Genomic DNA, 24516 nt, shown 5'->3' with positions numbered 1-24516 from the left:
TGGAAAGTGATGATAGAAAAGTGGAAAAAGAAGGAAGAATTATGTAGAAATAGTAGAAGTAGGAACAAAATCAAAATATTTCTCTTGGCCTTTTTTTGCCTCATTTTTAACTGTTTTGGAGATAATTATCTTTTTACTATGAAGGGGTCGGTTTTTTAATCATTTACATATGAGTAACTTTCTGTGGATTTCTCGCAAAAAAGAAAGCAGAATACTTGAACAAGTTCAATTCTAGCTTTAAAGCTATGCTGGAAAGGCCTTCAGAAATCTTTAGACGGTTGCTATTTTTACATTATTATATGACATAGGCAGTTATAGATGTTTGGCCTGTGCCTTACTGTGTCTCCAAAGGGACTGTATCAGTACACAAATAAGTCATGCCATGTCTTATCTTATGATTAGTTTTGTCTTCAGAAGAACAGAAGTGTATTTAAGAGATATTACAAAGATTAAGGCTAAAGAAAGGTCTTTGCAAGAGTTTACAAGTAACTTGTGTCTTGAAGTAAACAAAATGTGGGAGAATTTTTTTTTTGTTCAGATGCCTTTAAAAAGATCTCCTAATGAAAAAATATAGTGTCCATTAATGCTTCCCAAGGCATCGCTGCTTTTCTTTTACATTAAGTATCAATATATCCAAAAATATTCCTGATTTCTCTCCACATCCCAAAGCTGAAAACTCTAACATATGACTTCATATACCAAATGGTTTTCCTTTAATTTTATTACTTTAGTTGTTGGTTTTTGCCAAATTGATTAGCTTAATAATTTATTGGGAAAGCCAGAATGTGCTTTCCAAATAAGGGTCTGTATTTGTTTAAAGGACAACAATAAATCGTAGTCCTGAGAACTGCTTTGTTCCAAAGTAGAACAATCCATCACTTGCCTGTTGTCTTGTACAACACTTTTCACAGGAACTGGGGACAATTAAAGAATTATCCCCTTGTGTAATTCAAAAGCCATGGAATGCTAGGGAAGGGAACATAAACTTAAGAATTACAGGAATGTTCAGTAGATTGTGGTCAAATGCTGGGAAAAATAGTAAGTTCTCTAGAGTAGAGCAGAATTATGTCCTTTTGTGTAGCACTATTGCATTTTCCAGATATAAATTAAACAAGCAAATCAAAACATATGATGCCTGTAAGCATCATTCTTAGGAGCTTGCTGAAGTCCCATAAAGGCACATTTGCATCATGTAGATGTGTCACTTTTAATTTTTCATAAGATGAAAAGGCTACAAAAGTTCAAACCTTCATTGTTGTCTAATAGAATATAACTCTAATTTTGCAAAGTGATCATCCTGTGATCCTGTAGGAGACTGGAACATGAAGCCTAGTAGCATTTTCTCAGAGACTTTTTGCTACCTTTTTTTGAGGAATGGTTCGTCTTTGATACCATGGAATTTGTAGGACATGATGACCAGTATTTTCAAAGCTAACGCTTAGGAAGGGTTGCACATGACAATTGTATCCCATAAGATAACCACATGCCCCCCTTCCTTCCTGATTTACAAGCTATGCTGCACAGTGCAGTTTTCAAACTCAGATGTTCTTCCCATTCACTTCCTGAGAAGGAAATGCTCAAAATGTGTACTTGCTGTGATCATGGACATTTCCTTTGAAACAGGAAATTATACAACTCAATGTCAGCCTGTAATCTTTTTTTAGGAAAATGACAACACCAACATGGGTCTCTAGAATCATGAAAGACTGGCAGATGCTTTTCACACTGGCAGCAGTCAGTAGATGATTTCATTATTGGTACCTCAAAAGCTGCACAGAAGGAGCCATGAATCCACACCAAATAGCATTCCCATAGCACAGGAATTTTTAAGCCATTACTCCTCCTTCAGAAAATCAATCACTGTAAATTTCTTGTTCATCACCAGTTCACAGCAGTCTTTTTAAAAGACTAACAGCATCCTATTCAGGTAATGTGGTATGTCACTTTAGATGCATGCCACAAAATAGTTGCCTTGGAGGGAACAGGTTAAAAATTTCAGGTTGTAATTTATTCAGTGCCACATGAGTGCTCTGAGTGATGAGACGGAGTGTGCCCTGGTTGGTTCTGTAAACACTGAACAGGGTTAATAGCCTGCTACTCACAGGGACATTGCAGCCTCTGCATTCTCTCTGCTGCAGATAGAAGAGGACATACCTCCAAGAGACAAATATCTGACATGCAGCAACTTGTTATAAGTTTGAGCCTACATTAGTTCTTACAGATTTGACTGTATTTTCAAAAAGATACGGAAATTCAGTGGGATAAATTTTGCTATCACGTGCCAATATAATTATAGTCCCATAATAATCTATAACTACCATTTCATAATGATCATGTTATTGATGTTTACTGTGAAATATTTATACAATTCTGACCCTTCTGCTACAAGCAAACAAATGCTTAGCAGAATCTGAGAGGCTATGAAAATACCTTAAAAAAAAAACCCTGTAAAGCAATTGTAAAGTACATACTAAGCCATTTCTAAAGTAATATGATGGCAAAAACATCCCAGAGGTCTTATTGATCTTCAATAACTTAATGCTAGAGTGCTTTTAATAATAGATGAGTGAGATATAAATGCCACGCAATACTGCATTATCCTAAATAACACCTATAAATTGCCATGTGTAACATAAAATTGAAATATGCTAATGGAACATTGTGTGGCTTCTTCTCAGTAAAAGCTGTCAGGAACCTGCCAAAATATTAAAACTGACAGAGATGAATGGGAGAAATAAATTAATATTTAAGAATATTGCTCGTCTTTGTATTCCACTCTTGGTTTTGCAGCAAGTTTCCTCAAGCATTTTGTGCTTATTGCACAATTCCATGTATTGATCTTCCAGACAAAGACTTGTTCTGCTGAGGTCATCTACGGGCTTTACATTACCCTCTCCCATCCCAAAGCTACAATTTCCTTCATGTTTTATGCTCTGGTACTTGTCAGGTGATACTTCAACTTACCTCCTGCTGGGAGAACATGCTTGTAACGGATGTCCCTGCTGTCTTCATCAAGATAAGAATAACTGGGTCTTCTTGTTTCTAGGCTCAATTTAGGGTAAATAAAGTATGGGGTGTAGGAATATTATATCTGAGTAGAATGAAGAGAGTTTTGAATGAGCCATGACTTTGTGTGCCATAAGGAAAACATTTTTGAGGAGTTGTGACTGATGGCTGGGGCATTGGTCAGTTTGGCCTAGAGGAGAGCAGAGCTCGCATCCAGATTGCCTCAAGTCAGGAAGACCAAGGACTTGAGACAACTTTTGACTTTATTCCAGTTTCTAATAAAAGCAATTTAGAAACTTCAAAATGTTTCATGAGACTGTCATCTAGCTAGTCTTGCTCAAACTTCATATAGGTGTTTCATCCTGAGGGAAGTGCAAAGAGTTCAATTCTTCCCCTGGCTACAAGTACAAGCAGACATTTACCCTACTGTAAGAGGCAGGGACATTTTCTTTAAGGGCAGTTAATTTCAAACATGAACTCTGCGTTTCAGGTTGGAATTGTTCAGTATGGACAAACTGTAGTCCATGAATTTTACTTGAATACATATTCAACAACAGAAGATGTTATGGCTGCAGCCTCAAGAATACGCCAGCGGGGCGGCACGCAAACCATGACAGCCTTGGGAATAGACACGGCCAGGTACGCGCACAAGATGCTGTTCTGCATGTGGGAGAAACAAACAGGGCAGGGTGGTGATTCTGATTTTATGTGTTAAAAACACGGCATGGCTAACGTCTGACTTCATTTTAGCTAAGCAAGCATCATTTATCAGGTGGATAAACAGACTCTATCCAGCACCTAAAGCAATTGAGTATGAAAGGCAGCTGTCACCTGAGTGGAGGAATTAGGAAAATATAATAGATATGGAGCAAGATTGTAGGCCTAAGCAAGGGGCTTAGAATATCTGATGTCCACATAGAGCAGGTAGGAACTGTATATATAGAGGGATAAAGAAAATCAAGTTTTTCAGGGGAAAAACAAAAAAATAGAATTTTAATGTTAATTTGTTTTCATTCTGAAGTCTAATATTACAATGTTTGGGCCCAACTTTTCAGAAGGCCTAAAAATTTTATATCCTAAGTCTTTGAAGTTTCTCAGTCACTGGGAGATTAAAGACCTGTTGTAGCAATAGCAATATTTAGAAATGCTTCTTCTATACGAAAAATGAAATCTGACTTTCATAGAACAGACAGTAAATGTAAAATCTCTCAGAACTGTACAGCGTTGTCGAGGTATCTCTTTTCTTTTCTGGGTTTGTTTCTTCCATTATAAAAGCGTGCTTTTATTCTGCAAAAGATTGCATTCACTCATTGCAAACAACCATTTAATGAAATATGCAGTGTCCTTCTGATCATCAATTTGATTATCTGACCAAAGTTTTGTTGATGTGGTGTACAATTTAATTCTTATATATTAGAGTTTTCCTGAGATACAAGTAGAAGCTTGAGGACTCCAAACAAGTTCATGAAAGCAGAGCCAGTTAAGAGTTGCCAAATATTCAGAAACCACATCTACAAACTACCACAAACTACAGCAGGCTTGTATATACAGAAACTGCCATCAAAAGCTTCCTCTGTTCTCACAGTCATCCCCCTTTGGCCATTTTCAGCGGTAAATTTCAGCTTTCACTCATGTGGCCAGTCCTAGAATTCTGTGGTATTTTTCTGAAAAGAGGAAGCCCTGCTTCCTTCCTTCTCCTTCAGAGCCCTAATCCAGCCTTCCCTTTATTAGGTCCAGAGTCTGGGCGAACAGCTGCCCAAAACCTCAGAGCTTGTTTGTCCATCTGCAACTGTAGAATTCAAGTAGGTGCCCCAGTCTCCCTCCATTTACCTGCAACCTATTTCTGCCATGTTCCCAACACCCAGTGTTAATTAACATAGGTGTGCTGGTAGCTGAGTAAATAGTTTGACCACTTGAAGTGCTACTGTAGGGTGGAAGTAAGTGAAGTTTTTCTACATAGGTTTTTGTAAAGGTAGGGTGTTGGCTGTGTCTTTTTTTTTAAGATGCCAAAAGCTGTTTTAAAGTGCCAGAAGTTTATTTGTAGAGGGGAAGAATTTTTCATTATCCATATTTGTATTTTCTGCTGTTGCTCTCGTGAGTGAATGATGAATGAATGCTTGTGAAACTTTGGCCGTGAACTGCCACGTAAATTCCAATTGCAGTTGTTTGTATTTGTTCATGGTTAACATCAATCTCCATTTCCTGCTTCCTAGTTAATATAAAATCTTGTAGTTTATGGTTGGCTATGCAAATATGATGCATGTGTTAAATGCTGACATTGCCTTTCTCCAAAACGCTTTATGGTCCCTTTAGGGAAGAAGCTTTTACTGAGGCTCACGGTGCACGAAGAGGAGTGCAAAAAGTAATGGTTATTGTGACTGATGGGGAATCACATGACAACTACAGATTACAAGAAGTGATTGATGATTGTGAAGATGAAAACATTCAGAGATTTGCTATTGCTGTAAGTGAAATTTAATGGGAAAATTCAGAATGTTAAAAGCATGTTTCAATCTTCTAAATGTAATTTCAGTTTTAGAAGTTCATTTCACAGAATCTTTATGGAAATATAATTACTTCAGAGTGGAAAAAGCTGAAAAAACATTAAAAATTTGCTTTCTGATTTTATAGCATATAAGAAAAGCAATTTGTCTGTCTTCTGTGTGATGATAAGTGTGTGTCTGTGTGAGGAAAAAGGAGGAAGAGTTTGAGGGACAGTTTTAAATCAAATAATTTTTGTTAAAAGCAACACTGAGCAAAGGGACTAATACAATTCTAAGCAACTTCTATGGAAACACTACCTATTTTTAAAAAAAGCAAATGTAAGCCATCAAAAAATACTTGTTCATTATGTCTGTGTTGTATGCTTGCACTCTAAAGCTGTCATTTTCATGCTAAGCAAACAGTAGCTGAATGAGAATAGAGGTTAACCCATATCAAGAAATATGAAAGCACTAGTTATGGATTTGGTGTTAATACTCCACTATATTTGTATATTTATACACAAGTCTTCTATTTTCTGCTGTTAATTTCGAAGGCACATTGGTTGTTGCTTCTCCATTGCTGTTTTTCTTTGGTTTGCTGTCTTTTTTTTTTGGAAAAATAATGTGGTAAAATATGAAACCATAAAACTTAAAGAAAGAAGTTATACTTAATTTAAAGAAAGATATAAAACAAAAGTTGAGTCCAGCAGCGCACAGATTTTTGGTGGTTTTCTTCATAAAATTAGAGGTAACTAAAGAAAAAGTTCTCCCTGACACTGCAACAATTTTAGCAATAAAATCCCTGTTTAGAACCACATATGAATTGCTCCAATGGGCTGAGATGCTACAGCAAAGGAATTTGGTTTTTGTCTCCCTCTAAAATCAAGTTTAGTCTATAGAGCCCTTTTTCATATGAAAAATGTCTGTCTGTCTGGGAATTAAGAGAAGTGAGGTGTTTTTTTTCTGAGGTATCCTGAATACAGCAGTGTTGTTAAAACTACAAACCAAATCTAAAGTCTTGTATTGTGTTGAAGTTGTTAACACTGAATGAAGTGTTGTTCTTATATGTATTTGTAGGGCAAATCTTCACAGAATAAAGAACTATTCTATGCCTAATCCACTTGTTATTAATTGCATGTATAGCATGTTATGATAAGAACTGGTGGTTATGCAGAAGCCACTGTAATTGGACTCTGGGTTGGGAAGTGTTTTGTTAGTTTCTCCCCAAAATTATGGCCTACTTCAACAAATCAGAGAATGAATTATTACAATTTTGTGAATTATTACAATTTTGTAATACAATTACAATATTACCCTTTGTGAAAAAGGGGTGAAAAGTACAGCTGAGGATAGCAATACTGCTGCGTTGTTTCCTGTCAAATGGTATTTTCAAAAAAACAACTGAGCCATCACACAGTTATGTTCTCCTTGAGAAAGAATAGCTTCAAATCAATTCGAGTGAGGCTTTAACAAAACAAATTAAGGTCAGATACAATTTTCCACCATTCTTTGACAACTTACCTCAATTATATCTTTTTAAACAGGTTATAAGATGTATGCTTGACTTTTTTTTTTGTTTGTTTGTTTCTTTGTTTGTTTTTTTTTTTTTAATTCTCTTTAGATTCTTGGCAGCTACAGCAGAGGAAATTTAAGTACTGAGAAATTTGTAGAGGAAATAAAATCAATTGCCAGTAAGCCTACTGAAAAGCATTTTTTCAATGTCTCAGATGAATTAGCTCTTTTAACCATTGTTGAAGCACTTGGAGAGAGAATATTTGCCCTGGAAGGTATGACATTATTTAAAATTTTCCTTTATGCCTGCATTACAACTGAAACAAATAGAAGAACACCTGTTTTTACCTTCCTTTGAAAATGCATTGTGCTGTGTGAAATTTATTATGCAATTATTTCTTCCATGCTGGTTATAAAAATATTTTATAATAGACATCAAAATAGTAGATACAGATGTGACATAGGAGTTAGAGCCTGTGGAGACAATAGCCTAAAAGGGTAAGTAACCAGAACTAGTTTAATGTGGTAAATAGGAAGTTGCCCTCTTTTAGGTAAAAAATATTGCCAGATCATACCCCAGTTACCCCGTGATCATCTGGTTTTCTGCCTAAATGTTTAGGGTCTCTTTTTGGTTAATTATTAATTACAGCATATTACTTTGCTATACAAGTTAGCATGGACTTGCTGTATAGAGTTAACAAGATATGATTTTCCTTTGGGAAGGTTCTCGGTATTCAGATTGTAGCACAGAAAAATCATTCTCTCATAATGTCTGCTTACATTCTCCATCCAAACGAGACAACACTGCCCAAACCACTATTTGTTTGAAGTACTACTGGTAACAGGAGACAGAGTTTATTAGTTATAAATTATGCTGGCCAACTCTGAAGGGATTCATGTAGTACAAAGAAAACATCCATCTATTTGGACTGTTTTTTTCAACACTTCAACTTTCCAAGTAGCTAGAATAGTGTAGTTTATAGCTGGAACAAAAGAAAATATTGACTTGAATGTACAAAATTGAGAAAGTATTTTCAGTTTTTTTACATTGGAGTTGTATTTCCAAGACATACTTAGATATTTTTTTTTTAGTGTATTATTTATTTTGGTCAAATGTTAATGTTTTCAGCTATTACTAAATATTTTCAGCAATAAAAACTTTATTAAAATATAACTTATATGTTCATTTTTACCTTCTGAACAATTTGGTTTCCTCAGCTTTGCAACAAATTAATTTGAGGAGAATCTAATACCTCTAAAGCTCAAAGTTTAGCCTATTTAGGGCCATTGACTGCTTCAAAGTTAATTGAATAGGATGGTCTTCTTAAGTCACTGTATACTAGGAAGAATACACTTTCAGTGGGAATATAGTTGTTCAAACAGAAATTGAAAACTTGGTCTTCAATTTGTCCTTTATACTTTAAAAAAGGGAGACAAATATTTGCGTTTCATTGTCAGAATAAAATGATAGTTGCATCTATTAGCTATAATGAATATAAAATAAGAAGTTGATTAGTGTTACAACAGGTGAAGGATGTAAGACCTAACATGAATGAGTTTTTGAAAATCTAATTAATTTCATTACTGCCTAAAGGCGTCTTGGTTTGCAGGTTTTCTGTAGGAATTCAGAGATGCGCTAAGATTTCTACATAAGACTCCTGCAATATGAGATGTGAAATATCTCCTCCTCGACCTAAGTCCCAGAAATCATGTAATCTGCCTGCAAGAGAATCAGAATAGAAATGAAAAATAGGATTTTAGCTTTTTCTCAAAGCATAGCAAGGTCAAGCTGCTCCAGTGGGTTGGAGCTAGATAATACTGACTAAATCAATTTATACTGATTCTTGAGGCATAGTTTCCTGTCTTATCCCAAAACCTTTCACTTGTATTCTGGATTCACAACTGTGTCCATGCATGCATTTTTCTGGTAGTGGAAGTAAGCAGATTAATTCTGTACCCTGCAGCTTTTGACAATATAGTTTATTGGATGTGTTTAATTGGAGATTAATCAGATCTGTACATAGTAGCTTCTGTGCATCACAAGAACCTTGGCTGTTGAAATTTGATATCTGAATCTGTTTGAATTCTCAATCTAAATTGCTTCTTGCTAGTGTAGTAGTACATTTGATTATTTTTCTTGGATTTCTTAATTTTATTTTGGTTCTTTAAAATTTCAAAGAAAAATTGGGAGAGATTTGAAAAATCAAATCCAACAAAAACTCCTGCTTGACGGCCAGTGAATTTTTACACATAATCTTTTTCATATGCCTCTGTGTCTCATGGCATGGACATTGCTTTTAACAGCAATTTTATGTTTTATCCAGCCCGTAGGCAGGCACAAATGTTTTTTCACAAAATATCCTTTGTAAGATGCTTGGCAGTTTAAAACTGAATGGAAAGTTAGGCTAAGGGCCATTATCTAAGTAGTATTTTGAGCTGCACACACCAACAGTACCAGCTTTGTCCTCTGCCTCAAGCTTTGAGAATTCTGTCTTTCTCAGCTCATTAAGGAGCATCCTTTACTGCATGAAAATACTGTTCACCAGCAGATGTGCAGCTTAGGAGTTTTATGCCTAAAAATGACTTGTTCAGACTTAGCAAAGCAGCTACATCTTGTGAAACATGATAGGCTTTGTTTGTATGACAAACACTTTGTATTTGAGGTCATGTCTCCTTCCTACAACTGGTTGTAAATTGCAACGATTAGGAAAGCCATCATGTCCCCAGGAGCAACTGCTGGGGTTTAGTTGCTGAGTATGAAAAGTTCAGTATTATTTAATAGTCCAGATGCCTGAAATTTATGCAGCCATGGCTTGCTATGGCTCAGTTTCATTCACACAGTTGAAGGTTTGCTGCAACTGGTAGCAAACTGTGAACTCTTCCTGGGCCAGTATCAGAGCAGATTTCATAGCTTGCCTCTACTGCCTGCTGGAATATCTTGCTCTCAAGGAAGAATCAACATGCAGAATATAGTTCCCTTACTTGGCCACTCAGAGTGGCAAAATAGTCCTTGACTATTAAGGACTACTTATCTTTCTTTTAAGTAGAGGAAAAGGCAGAACTTTTTCTTCCCCGATGATATTTCATGTTTACCTGGAAGAAAAACAGCCCATCGAAGTTTAATAACTAGCATATGACTACTTGACAAGAAACTGAAGCTAGTACAAAATCACCTAATAACTTTTTCTTACAAAGTCATTTAAGAGAATCAGATATTCATGTAATTGTCAGGGCAGGATTATCATTCCCAAGCACTTCGCTGAGGCTTATGAATCTTGAACAGCAGAGATTTTTCCTATGTTGTTTTTGCAAAGGTTCATACAAACATCAAGTGTTTTTCATTTAAAGTTCCTCCAGCTGCTACAAAACTTTAGTTGCTTGAATACAAGGCCAGGGTTACATGGCTGGTGTTCACTTAGTTCAAGTGGAAAATGGCTTAACCATATTAATCAAACATTCCAAACATACTTACCATCAGCCTGAGTTCAAATCTGGTCAGTTTTAGCCCAGAAACTTTGTTGGACAAGTTCTGAGACATGATCTTAAAATGGAAATTCCCGTACTTAATAGTAGCATTCAAGACGGGTCTTTATTTCTGTGTTTATTATAAAACTCTGGTAAACTAGTCACTGAATAGATTACTTAATTATGCTATCCTTTACAATCATATGGTCATTTTCATAACACTCTTCAGTTACTTTTTCAGATTGGAACAAATTTATTTTTGAAACTTATTTTTTTCTGTTTAATAGCAACAACAGATCAGCAGGCCTCCTCTTTTGAAATGGAAATGTCTCAAGCTGGTTTCAGTGCTCATTATTCTCAGGTAAACAAACTGTTTGAAAGTAGACATTATTTTACAAAGTAGATTTTTGTGGGTGGTTCTGTGAATTTGGAATAACTGTTTCAGATTTCTTTGCATAGTCCTGTTTGCTGTTGGAAGTTTTGGAGTGTCCTGTAATCCAGTTACCTTTCTTGTAAAATGTATGTAAAGAACATTTATGCTCAACAAAAGCTTGAGAGAGTACCTATATACTTCACATGAACTCTAAACTTAGTGTTCCCGTAGCACTTTCTATCAGGAAAATAGCCTAAAAATATGTTAAGAAAGATTGAGTAAAAACTTTTTACTAGAGCCCTTAGCGACAGAACAAGGGGCAATGCTTTAAACTGAAAGACAGTTCCAGAGCAGGGCCACAAAGATGACCAGAGGGCTGATGCACCTATCCTGTGAAGACAGGCTGAGAGAGATAGGGTTATTTAGCTTGAAGAAGAGAAGGCTCCAGGGACACCTTAGAGCAGCTTTCTAGTATTTAGAAGGGGCTTATAAAAAAGAGGGATAATGACTTTCTACATGGGTAGCTAGCAATAGGACAAGGGAGAACAGTTTTAAACTAAAGGAGCAGAGGTTTAGATTAGATGTTAGGAAGAAATTCTTTACATTGTGCAAAGTAAGGCACTGGAACAGATTGTGCAGAGAAGCTATGGATGCCCCACCCCTGGAGGTGTTCAAAGACAGGTTGAGTGGGGCTCTGAACAAACTGGTCTAGTTAGTGGCATCCCTGCCATGGCAGTGGGGGTTGGAACTGGACATTTCTATCCAAGCCTTTCTATGACCGTATGATTTTGGGATCCGTACCATAACAGGAAAAGCAAGGCTAACTACATAAATACGCAGGAAGCATTACCCAAATTTGAGCATCCTGAACCATGAATGTCTAAAGATGATTCACATAGAGAAAAGATGATTCACATAGAGAACAAGCTTTTTGTTTACTCTCCTTAAGGATTGGGTTATGCTTGGAGCAGTTGGAGCATATGACTGGAATGGCACAGTACTCATGGTGAAAGACACTGGTATTTCAATGCCAACTAATGACACCTTTCGTGACAGGCATTCAGAAAGAAATGAGCCTCTTGCAGCCTACCTAGGTAAGAGAAATAGCCCACTTGCAACACTTCAACAAATGCTACAAGACATCTCTCAAAGCTCATTCAAAAGGAGTATGTTACAGAACATTTTATATGCCAGGAGCCTGGGAGCAAGTCTACTCTCTGATTTTCATGCTCTTTTAAAAAAATAAATAACAACTCCTACAACTAGAAAACAAGTCCAAACATAGACCTAAGTATATCTAAACTTTCCCAACAGAGATGTTTAATCCATTCAAAGATTTCACAGATTGCTCTAGTATTGTTATCAAGTTTTCCTATGCCTTGACAGTTAAAAAGACTTATACAATTAAGTACAAATATTTGCTTAAAATTAGGCCTTTTTCTGTCACTCGATGGACAAAACCAGCAAGACCAACATTTTTTTTTATAATAATATTTTCCATATTGGCAGGTTATTTTTCTACCAAAAAGCTTCAGTGGCATTACTCTCTCTTCTAGGTCTTGCTTTCTATACCTCATGCTTCTGTTTGCTCTGTTATCTCATTTAAGTCATACTTCCATTGATGAAGAATCAATGCTAGAATATTTTAATGTTTTTCCCTAAGTACACTTTCTTCATTGCCAAATGCCTTTAGCTGTTGCCTTTTATTACAACTCCAATATGGTAATGTCATTTTCAAATTAAGATTGTAAACTCCCATAATACTTGCAACTGTTTCACAGTTTTAATTTCACTGCAAATTTTTCAAGTCTTCCTTCACCAAAGTTGTTAAACTGTTGTTAGTATTAAACAGAACAGAGGTAGGTTCAAAATGCCCCCAGAATCACTTTTTGAAGACTCCATGAGTTTGAGAGCTGGCCAGTGGCAGCTGTTCTTTGAAAGCAGCTTTTCAACAAGCTATTCATGAGTTATTTCTTAGACTGTGTGAGAATGGCATAGTGAACATGGCTCACGAGCCTGGGAACAGGTTTAATAACACAGGGGTGCTCCTCACTCTGAGGCTGTAAAGGCCTTTCAATTAACTGCTATTGCTCTCTACCATGAATAGGGCTAAATAGTTGTGGAATAAACCCTACAAAGGCTCTGAATCACAGCAAGTTTGTCTGATGCATTCTGTGTGTATTGCATCTTGATTTCTTTCTGCTCCCTAGGATATACTGTGAATTCAGCAGTGACACCTGGAGGTGTGCTGTACATAGCAGGACAGCCACGATACAATCACACTGGCCAAGTTATCATTTATAAGATGGAAGGAAAAGTGGTGCAAGTGATTCAGAGATTAAATGGAGAGCAAGTAAGTATGCATTCACAGTTAACATACAAAATTAATATAGCAGAAGAAATAATAAGTATTTCAAATGAAAACACATTAGAAGAGCACATGAAACTGGGAGTTGTAAGCAAGATCAGAAGGAAAAGTTAGGCAGATCCTCTGGTATAATTAGCAATGCAAATTGGACTGTACAGTAGGTACTTGGGAGTTTTGTCTTTGAGGGTTAAATCTTCACCAGTGTCCAAGTGCTTGTTGCCATCTCTGGACGCACAATTTTTTCTGTCTGCTGAATGGAAGAGCATGTCACTGGCAGGAAGGAGTTTTGACATGCGGGGTTCTGTGCAAGGGTATCTTCTGGGATAGACTGAAATATTGAATAGTTGCCTGTTACGCTGAATAGCAGCTCACTGAGAGCTATTGCTATAGGAGGAAAAATCCCCACGTAATTGCATAATTAAGGATGGCATTATTAAGATAATATTATGCTTATGAGAATTGAAAGACCTGCCTATTCTCATCTCCCCAGGTTGCAGTATCAGTTTATCTCAGGAGCAATCAGGTTATCTAATTTTCATCTATAGCTGTTGTCTGCAACTTAGCTAATCAATCAGTCAATCAATCACTCAAACAAACTTTTTAGAGTCAATGAACTAAAGTAGGTATTACGGGGCTGGGCCTATTCAGCCTTGAGAAGAGACAACTGAGAGGGTACCTCATCCCTGTCTGTCATTGTCTGCAGGGAGGGGTCAGAGGAGGGACGAGGCTCAGTGGTGCCGAGCAATAGGACAAGAGGCAATGGGCAGGAACTGATGCACATGAAGTTCCACCTGAACGCGAGGAAGAAATGCTTTACTTCATGGGTGACCACTGGAATGGATTGTCCAGAGAGATTTTGAGTCTCCCTCACTGGAGATATCCAAGAACCATCTGGACACAGTCCTGTGCCATGTGCTCTGAGATGACCCTACTTTAGCAGGGAGGTTGGACCAGATAACCCACTGTGGTCCTTTCCAGCCTGACCCATTCTGAGATTCTGTGATTTTTAAGGTTTGGAACATCTGGACTACTTTAAGCATCTCTTTGAGAGGAGATGTATTTTGGTAGAAGAGGCTGCTTCTCCTGTTAAGTGTAAAGGAAGTGCAGGGTATTTTGCTTATCTGTGAAGTGAATATAATCAGATGAATCCTACAGCTTGTACCTGAGCTATGAATGTATCTATCTCTTCATGTAGATTTTGTTCCTCTAAAAACAATAACTTGAAAATTTTGGTGAATGTCTGCACTGAGCTGCCTCAAAGCTTTTGTCCAAGCACCCTTTTATGCTTTTAAACTCAGAGGAGTTAAAAGTTGAATGGCCCACTTCTTAATAAAAAAAAATCAGACAAATGCTAAAACTGAAAACAAGCTTCAAAAACAAGCAGACCAAAAAAAATCTAGCTAGTAAAGAAAATTTATGCCTAGTGGTTAATATTTGTTATTGTTGCAAGCAAGAAGTATGTCTCTGAAAAGGAAATGCAGCATTATGTTGCTGACTCTGTCTCTGGTGTATACTTTGTGTTTTCCTACAGATTGGATCATACTTTGGGGGTGTTATTACCACAGTTGACATTGATAGGGACTCATTTACAGACCTTCTTCTTGTTGGAGCTCCAATGTATATGGGAACTGAGAAGGAGGAGCAAGGGAAAGTATATGTTTACAGTCTGAACAAGGTAAGGCGATGATTTTTATTGAACAGGAATAGAGCATGATCTTTATTGCCTTATCCTTATTTTAAAGAAATACAATAATTTGAACTGGGGAAGATGACCTGTTGAAAATAGGGGAAAATGGTTTTGGCAAATGAGATTATAATGCAACTTAATTTTAAACTTCATTCTCAAACTCTTGTTTGAGAATGGAGTATATTATGTAGATAAGTACTATATTCTATAAGCTGAAGTTAGGCACAGATACAAACTTACAGGATTACTTTTCTGTCACTTTGTTTTTTGCTTTCATGGATTAGGAAACGACAAGGTTCATCCATCCTAAAAGTGTGATCTCCAGTATCCTTATGATTTGCTTAGCAACCGAGAGCTAAACCCCATACATCCAACAGCTTTTAAATGTCTGACTAGATTGAGGATTATACTACACACACTTCACTTTATTAATTTGCTAAATCTCTTCTTCCAGTGTCTTTGCATTCTCCTCTCCCTCTCCCTCTCCTCTCATCCTCTACCATCATGTACTGTTATAACAATTGTCAAAATATATCTTAGCAATCATGATTTCCTAAAATCCTATTTCAAGAAAAGGACCTGGAGAGACTGGATATTTTTGACAAGGAATTCTTACAGTCTCTACATGCATGTTGCCAACAACAAATTGCTGGTGAATAGGATTGACGAGAAAACAAGAATTCTATGTCCTCCAGTAGTGTGGGGTTTGAAGTTTGTTTTTCCTGTGCTTATTTATTGTAATCCAGCTCCAAATAAAGGAGATGCAGTAACTGCTTGCTACTGCTTATTTCTGACATGGAATTCATGGGAAAGATTGGTTACGTGCTCTAGTGTCTGTGTGTTTTTGGTCCACGACACACACTGGATCAGAATATATATGTTAGGCCACAGTGTATGTGTCTACTGGGAGCAAAATTCAGTCTGTGTAAAAAAATGCTATCTTTTGTTCTGGAATAACAGTATTGCCATCTGTGTTTCATTAGAAACTTGGCTAACTTCTCAGATTAAGAGAATGCCTTTAGAAAAACTCTTTGCACTCCCTAAAGAATGAAGTGGTTTACTTACAAGAGTATTCAAATATTGTTATGATACTGTGCTTTCATGTGAACCTCTAGTTTTGAGAAATATGCAGAAGCATCTAGAGGCAGAAAGAGATGGAGCAAGAATGTTATTGCCACATGCTGCTCAGAAAGAACACTTGAATTATAGTTGTAGAATCACAGTTTCTACAGTGCACGTAATCACTAGGAATAGTTTCTATTTGTTCTGTTTAATTCATCCATTTGTCTTCTGGACAGGAGCTCTTAAAAGTCTGCATTGCTGAAATGTTGGCGGAAATTCACAAACTCTAAATCTGTTCTTCCACAGACAAAGTTTGAATATCAGATGAGTCTTGAACCTGTAAAGCAAACGTGCTGCTCACCATTAAAACAGGATACCTGCAAAGTTCTTAAGAATGAGCCTTGCGGTGCACGCTTTGGGACTGCCATTGCTGCAGTGAAGGACCTCAACCTGGACGGATACAACGACATTGTGATAGGCTCTCCATTGGAAGATGACCATCGGGGAGCTGTTTATATTTATCATGGCCGTGGCAAAGCAATCAGTAAAAAATATTCACAGGTATGAAGTAAAACTCCACAGGTTGTTACTGTGTTATTGTTCTAATGTATATGATGTTTATAATTCTGTCTTCCCAACACAGAATGAGGCTGTGACTTGACCAGTTGTAACAGCTTCTTTTTTATATTGCTCTATACTTTTAAAATCATGCAGATTTAACTGAATCTGAGTCTTAATTGTTAAAGAATATACTCACACACTTTTATTAGAAACCTTCTGACATGCTCTAAACAGCCAGAAAAGCAGATATTTTGCAATCTGAAAATTTATGGTGTGTTCATCACCATGGTAACTGTTTTAGGGGTATTGTAATGAAAATTTAACATAGTTAAAGAGCCTAAACCCCATCTCACTGCTGTCAAATGCATCTTGACTGTTACAAAACCCTTCAAAGTGCACTGTATTAACCTCTTTATGCATTTCACAGCGTATTGCATCAGGTGGAGATGGGGAAAAAGTGAAATTTTTTGGCCAGTCTGTGCATGGAGAAATGGATTTAAACGATGACGGGCTGATTGATGTTACCATCGGAGGCCTTGGTGGAGCTGCCCTCTTCTGGTACGGAGAATCACAGCAACTGTCAGGACAGAAAAAAACTTTTGCTTGGATACAAGTGTAACTTGCATGCATGATTGTTTGGACTTTGTAAGGTTACTGGTTTCATCTCATGTTTTGACACTGACTTCAAATTTTCATCTTTGCATCTCTCTCTAGAGGAATGAGCATTAAACTTAATGTACACCATTATAAATACAGGGATATTATAGAAATCTTGCTAGCCTAGAAGGAAGAACTTGTCCTCCTAGACCGCCTTCAAAATAGAAACTGATTCCACTAGTGGCACTTAGTAAAGTAGGAAAAAAACTGAATTTGTCTCTTTTTCGCAGTATATTGCATGTTACTTTATTAGTAATATAAAGAACAGGTTCAAATGTAAAGGGGTCAGTAAGAAAACCAATTTTATTTCTTAGTAGGAAAACTGCAATTTGAGTCCCTACAGAAAATCTGTAAAATTAATTAATTAATTAATTAATTAACTAATTCTGCTTAACAATCAATTCCCTCTGCTTAACAGTCAATTCATTTTCTTTATATGAGTATGATTCCGATCTAGTAGTGAGCAATATAATTTTTAAGGGAAAAGACAAATAAACAATATGATATTAAATCCCTCATTTCTAAACCACAACTAAAACTATTTCTGTTTCTGGTAAGGAAAGATCCTTGCTTTCTCTGTCCTGCTGTTTCACCTAACTCACCTAATAAGTAAGTGATCAAATTTGTCAAGGCTTCCTATCATCCTCAAGTTCCCAGGTTCTTCTGAACTTCACCTAGTAGTTTCTTTCTAACTGTCCCATATGTAAACACAGTGTGATGTCCTTCACTGCATTGTTGAGACCACAATTCTGAAGAAAGTTACTTTGCCAGCTAAATTTTTTTATGGTTTAGTACACTGACATGCTGCATCTCATGGCCAAAAGGGAACTGAATCGGATCTAGGGATGAGACAGGAATGCATTGCAGGAACTGAGAACATTTAAAGTGAAACAAACTAGGAACAAATATTAGCCTATCTATCTACCCACAACCTAAGAGATGGTTTGCTATCCTCCAACTTATGTATAATATTATGTTCATCTGTGATACTCTCAAGGATAGGTCTAGGCCTTCAGTCTGTCTTAAAAGGATCTGGCTCTGTAGAGTTGCTTAAATGCTTTTGGAAATATTTAACCTGGTATCTTTTCTGAAACAAGTACAGCACTGTAGAGAAATCCTGTGACTGTCTTCTCCATAATTCCTCTTTTACTGGTACTAGGTAGAGGATATATAGTTAATTACTCTTCTAGACCATCATGTTGTTCTTGTCTCCAATTCTTCAGGGGCTTTCCCTCCTGAGTGATAGTTGAGCTTTAAAAATATGCTCTAGTGCTTTATAGGTTTTGACTGCTGAGGACATTTCTTTGCCTCTTCTTTTTGTTGCTCACTTTTTGGTTTTCTGTATGATGAGTTCTCTCTGTGATGGCAGTTCACAGGCATGCAGTAATCTGCCTAAATGGAGAAAGGCAAATGCAGACTGAAAATGGGCCAGAGGAGTGCTGTGCAACTGACAATTGTTTTTATAGCATCACACAGCCAAGACAGAAAACATGAAATAATAGATGGCCTCTTAATTGGCACAACATAGCCAACCCTGTATCAGCTACTGTACTGCAGCATGGTGCCATCAACATATGCCACAGCAATTGCGGATTTTATGCTTCTGTTATTTTCCAAAGAACATTAAGGAATTTTTTCTTTTTAGCTATAAACTTTTTGACAGTTGGACTCAAATGATCTTAAAGTCTTTTCCAACCTAAATGATTACTGTGTGATTCTATGTCTGTATCTGAATGTTGAATGCTGCATATTTTGTGTGTTAATTCTTAAGTTTAAAGAAGTCGCTGCTTTTATTTCCAAGCACTTTCTTTGTGTTTTTTAAGGTCTCGTGATGTGGCTGAAGTAAATGTTTCCATGCAATTTATACCTAAAAGCATCAATATTCAACAACAAAATTGTCAGATAAATATAAGAAAAACGATATGCATAGACGCCACAATTTGTTTTAAGACCAGACTAAAGTCAAAAGAAGATATATTTGAATCCAGTAAGTAGATAAGCACTAAGCTATGGAAGCTTTAAGCTATAAAACTCCTATACTTACATGCATTTATTAATTAAAAAATGGAATTCAAGTCTTCTAAATTCAGTGTTCAAAGTACATCTAAGATATTTTGGGAAAAAATAATGTGTAGAGGCAAAGTGCTTCATAATATCGGTCTCAACCTCCTTTGCAGGTCTGCAGTATTGGATTACCCTTGATGCACAAAGACAGATATCTCGAAGCTTGTTCACAGAAAGCCATGAGAGGAAAATGCAAAAAAATATAACTATCAAAGGGTCAGAATGTACGAAACATAACTTCTACATGTTGGCAAGTAAATCAGTTAAAGTATTTTTCTCATGTTGACACTAGTGTAACCCAAGTATGTATTCCATTAATTGCAAATTGGACAACAAAATCTCTGTTCAGAATTAATCTTAAGAAGTGTACATAAAATTTGTTTAAAACTTAGAGTTATTTATTTATACATGTATTAACAATTTACTTTTATATGCAGTCTTTTTAGCTATGTCTTTGTGTCTGTTTTAAGAAAGAGGATACCTCACTTGGTGGACCCAAGCAGCTGTCATGGTTAGCAGTTCAGGTCCACTCAAAACTCAGCAGGAACATGTGACAGAATTTCAGTTTGCATTTTGGTGCAATTCCTCCTAATAAAATACAGTAAATAAACTTCTCGGTTTGGAATAGTAAGTATTTATTTGCTGCAAAACAGAAGCATAATTAGCAACTGTGAGTATGAATTTGCCCAGATTGTAGCTAATGTGTGGAGTGAATGGAGTTGCATACTGTAAGGACATTTAAAATGTTTAGTGACTTCACAGTTGTGTCTTAATGCAAAACTAATGGTAAATAGTACCCAGAATTTTCTTCACCAAACAGCAGGCCTAAGTTTGACTTCACAAAAGGTGATGCTGCTGATACATATCTTCCTGATCCTTTGAGCACAACTAGAAGAGAAAAGTCTGTGAGACAACAGTTGAGATATTCTTTAATGAAAGTCTGTAGGATATGCTCAGGCTATTTGAAATTTTGTGATAAGCTACACTAAAACCTTAGTAAATATTTATAAGTAATGCCTGGCACATTGAATGTTTCATCATTCAGATGCTTCTCTAGAAGAATGGCAGCAGTGTGACAGGAAAATTTTTTACCTCAGCACTTTTTGGGTCTTTTTAACCTCCTTAGATACTAAAGTGTATTTTCATAATAGCAGTTTTGTTTTCCTTATGTTCTAGGATAAGCCTGATTTTCAGGACTCAGTAAAGGTTTTGCTGGAATTCAATTTTTCTGATCCAGAGAGTGGACCTGTCCTTGATAGCAACTTGCCAAATTCAATAGCAGAATATGTAAGTCAGAAAGATTCTGTATCAATAAGCAATGTATTTAAGGTGAAAGATCATAGCCCACACAAGAGCTGAAACTATTGCCCACAAATTCACTAGAGAGGGGGGGTCATTGAGCCTGTCCAGGAGATGTTTCCTCCAAATGAGTATTCAGGAATGAAAAGTTTGATTCAATGTGCTTGTGAACCATTCTCGGGTTTCAAAGCTGTCCATAGCTGACTGAAGATAGAAGAGAGTTACCAACAATTTTATTGTCAGGTTTTAGGTAGGTGGAGCAGAGTGTTATCCGTTTACTTTGGTGGTGTTTGCCATCATTCTTACTTCTATTAATGCCTCTTTTCAGAATCCAGGGGTATCATTTAGAAGGGAGCAATGAGAAAGCTTATATTTCACCCATGTACTTCACAAGATTTTGGCATGTTTAACTGGTTAATATTAGGGAAGAGTTCTTTGATCATTAAACAGAAGGTCTTACATAAAATTAGATAATGCATTAAAATGCAAGTATTTGCTACTAAATGTAATAAAATTAAGCATATTATTTTTGCAGATTCCTTTCACAAAAGATTGTGGAGCCAAAAATAGATGCATTTCAGATCTTGTTCTGATTGTAAAAGCAAGCATAGCTGGAGACAGGTAACTGCACTGGGTTTAATGTATTGCTTGATACCTGTACAAAGTTTCTATGTGAATTATACATTCTGCCAGAGTTTCCTTTCTAATTCAGAAACAAGATAGTCTGGAGACAGAAACAAGTTTATGTTAAAAACAGGTTCAATAGTTAAAATGTCCAACATTCTTACTTTATTTTACAGTTCTTCTCCATTCATTGTAAAGTCACGCAATGATAAGTTCACCATCCAGCTCTCTGTGAAGAACAAAAAAGATAGTGCCTATAATACCAGAGTTTTGATTCAGTATTCTCCAAATATTATTTTCGCTGGCATTGAGGTAGGATTTTTTTCTACATTATCACAATTATCATAACATATAATGCTAGAGAGATATGAGGAAGCCTTTTTATTAAACTTTAATTTGTCTGCATCGGCATCATTTCAGTTGTTTGAGAGATTTCCCAGGGCTGCTCTTCTTGCTTATGCCTCCAAAGGAGTGTATTTATTTTGACATGAGTGGACTCTTGCCTAGCCCTGTTCATAAAATACAGATGTAAATTTCATAATGGCACTTAGAAAAAGTGCCTGCCTCTTAGACAACATCAGATGTACATCTGTAGAGCCAGAAATGCCTTGTTCTTTATCAGTAGAACTCCTGAGCCTCTAAAATTCTCCTTTTGCACATGCGTAGAAAAAGCACTGTCATGGTAGGACAGGATATATCAGTAGCTGTGTCTACCCTACCTCAGACAGCATTTCCAAAAGTGGCCATTTTCCTTCCTGCCTCAGCAGATATGGTACAAATACACCTCAGTTCAGATAGGAAGCATTTAGGGCAGTTTCTTTTCTGTCAGCAGTCCTGATGCTACGCATTAGAAGTCAGGGATCCATAGCACTGTTGGTGATCCTATGGCAATAATTGATGGAGTATGAATGTGACTTTTATTGCTACATTAACACATTTACAAAATTTGAAAACTGTGTAATTACAGATATATTGGTTGCTAGACCCCATGACTAATCTGCATGATGTCCAGTAGGCATATAATTGTGACTGTTCCAAACACTGTCTTTGGAAAGGCATATTGGCAATTGGTAAAATGTCCATAGGTGAAAATTGTCTTGCAGAATGTCTGGCTTCATATTTTTGTTCTAGTTCAACTAAGGCTTTGACTCTCACAATATATTGACAGTGAAAAGTGGAAGTGGTATAGATGTTCAACAAGTCTGTGATGCTCAGTCAGAATTTTAGAGGAGTTTGCACAAAGCCATGCTTTCACTGTTTTTTTCCCTTCAGGATATACAGAAAGATAGCTGTGAATCTAATCACAACATCACCTGTAAAGTGGGATATCCATTTCTAAAACCTGCAGAAGAGGTAAAAAGTCCCCTGCATGCAAATTCTCCTTGCCCCATGTTATTTTAAAGGCAGGACAGTCCATATCAGTTCTGAAGTTCTTTTCTCTTGTGTTCATCCCAAAAACTCTCCATGCATGTTTCCTAAGCTATCCTTGATGTCAACTGCACACAGCCAGATGGGAAACCATCAGATTTTCAGTACCTGGGCAGTCAGATGTGGTGTGTGAGGATGTAATACATGCGTATTGCCATCCTTGACACTGTCAGAACGCAAGTGACACGCAAGTGGCTCACCTGGCCACAAGTGTATGTCTGGAGGTTTTACACAGACTGGAACCTATAAGTTTAGTTACTTCGTATATAAAATGTAGTTCCTTGATTGAAGACAGAATAAGATGTTATGTGGAAGTGTTAACCCAGATCTGCCAAAATCAGACATCAAGACTTCATCTCTGCTCAGTGGGGAATGAGATGCCTTTCTAGCAAGTAGTCCACTTAAAATCAAACTCCATCTTGGGCAGTTCCAGTGGTATCTGTATCTCTTGTTGGAATTAAGAGGGAGCTTTAGTTTAAGGCTTCGAAAAGCCATACTTAGATCTTGCTCTTTAATTGGGAAATATCAAGTTGCATGCACATAAGACAATCTTTCCTGGAAGTTTCTTGTTTGCCCTTCTGTCATGCACAAGGAAGATCATGAGAGATGTCTTCTTACACTGCCTCCCACGCAAATGTTCCAGCTTGTGTCTTGGACTTGTAAGGATAAAGTCAGCTGTTAACTTCTTGAAGCCAAATAAGTGTATTGTCCAATGCCTTTGCCCATAGTGTTCCATTCCCAGCTTTACTAAATTTTTCACATTTTCCTTTCATGCTTTGCTTGTTAGTTTGTCTGTAGCTGTAAAGCCCTAAATTTAGAAATTTCACTCTTTTCTTTGCTTTCAGAAATCAATTAATCTCTGGTTCACAGATAAATATGCCTAATATATTCCTTTCTAAAGCTGCTTTTTGTTTTAAGTATGAATATCTAGGACAACTTTCTGTGGACGACGTTGTGATAAAGATTTGTACACATAAAAGTAAAGATAAAAATCTGAGTTGAAAATTCTATACAGTAACAAATAAGAAAACTTTTGCTTTGTATAAAATTACCCTTAAGTGTCAGGATATCAGGAAGAGCATTTGGGACAGTGTTCTTCATTTTTTTGTAATTCCAAATTATGATAGATTTGCCCTGATTATAATAACAATGAGATTTTTTGATACCTAATGGTCTCTCCTTTATTTACATTGTAAACATTTCTTCTGGTATTCTAGGGGTTCAGCAGCCTTCTACAGGCAGCTCATCTCCACTGCAATAGCCAGGCTTTGAAGATTTTTTTTCCTTCTCATTAGAAGGAAAAAAGAGGTTTTGATAAATTGCTTGTAAGACGAATTGCTTTTGATTAAGAAGTATTTAGCCATGTGTTTCTAATACACTACATAGATTTTTTTTCATTAGGTTTGTGAAAATTAGAGGCTTCTGTTTAATAAGTGATAACTATTGGATTTCCTTCTTAGTTGAGGCAAATTCCGTATAGTAGATTCATTCAGATTCATGGAAAACTGGTAAAATATGAATAAGGATTCCCTAAATAAAAGCAAAAGTTTGTACATTTTTCATTATATCAATCCCCGTTAGGGTGGGCTTTTTTTTTTCAAAATGTGTAATGTATCTTTCTACACAGATTTCCTTCAAAATATCGTTCCAGTTCAACGCATCCTATCTCCTGGAAAATGCTACTATTCATGTATATGCAACAAGGTTAGTTGCAGTCTCTGCCTTCTGATTTTATTTTTTTTGAAAGCTCCACAGTTTTGTATTTCATAGTAAAACACAAGTGGCTTCTGAACTCACGAACAGTTAAATTTTCTGTTTAGCTGGCACCCTTACAGATGTATTCAGTCCAGCAGTGGATTAAGTGGACTAAATAAATAGTTGATACTCTCTACAGCCTTAGAGTTACAAGTGAATCATAATTTCTGGT

General features: G+C 36.5%; 1 protein-coding gene across 1 annotated transcript in view; it reads left to right on the top strand.

Annotated features, from left to right (window-relative positions):
• ITGA1 (integrin subunit alpha 1) overlaps positions 1-24516 on the top strand; it is a 66466-nt gene that overhangs the window by 28319 nt on the left and 13631 nt on the right. Inside the window, exons 8-23 of the mRNA XM_054003745.1 lie at positions 3497-3645; positions 5320-5470; positions 7111-7276; positions 10754-10827; positions 11789-11933; positions 13050-13192; positions 14739-14882; positions 16263-16517; positions 16945-17075; positions 18998-19161; positions 19352-19488; positions 20415-20525; positions 21073-21158; positions 21338-21473; positions 22434-22514; positions 24217-24293. Of these exons, the coding sequence (XP_053859720.1) occupies positions 3497-3645; positions 5320-5470; positions 7111-7276; positions 10754-10827; positions 11789-11933; positions 13050-13192; positions 14739-14882; positions 16263-16517; positions 16945-17075; positions 18998-19161; positions 19352-19488; positions 20415-20525; positions 21073-21158; positions 21338-21473; positions 22434-22514; positions 24217-24293 (2150 nt within the window). The remainder of the gene's footprint in view (positions 1-3496; positions 3646-5319; positions 5471-7110; positions 7277-10753; positions 10828-11788; positions 11934-13049; positions 13193-14738; positions 14883-16262; positions 16518-16944; positions 17076-18997; positions 19162-19351; positions 19489-20414; positions 20526-21072; positions 21159-21337; positions 21474-22433; positions 22515-24216; positions 24294-24516) is intronic.

This window comes from Vidua macroura, chromosome Z (assembly GCF_024509145.1).
Source record: "Vidua macroura isolate BioBank_ID:100142 chromosome Z, ASM2450914v1, whole genome shotgun sequence".
Taxonomy (NCBI): Eukaryota; Metazoa; Chordata; class Aves; order Passeriformes; family Viduidae; genus Vidua; species Vidua macroura.
This window is presented reverse-complemented; position numbering and strand designations above follow the sequence as displayed.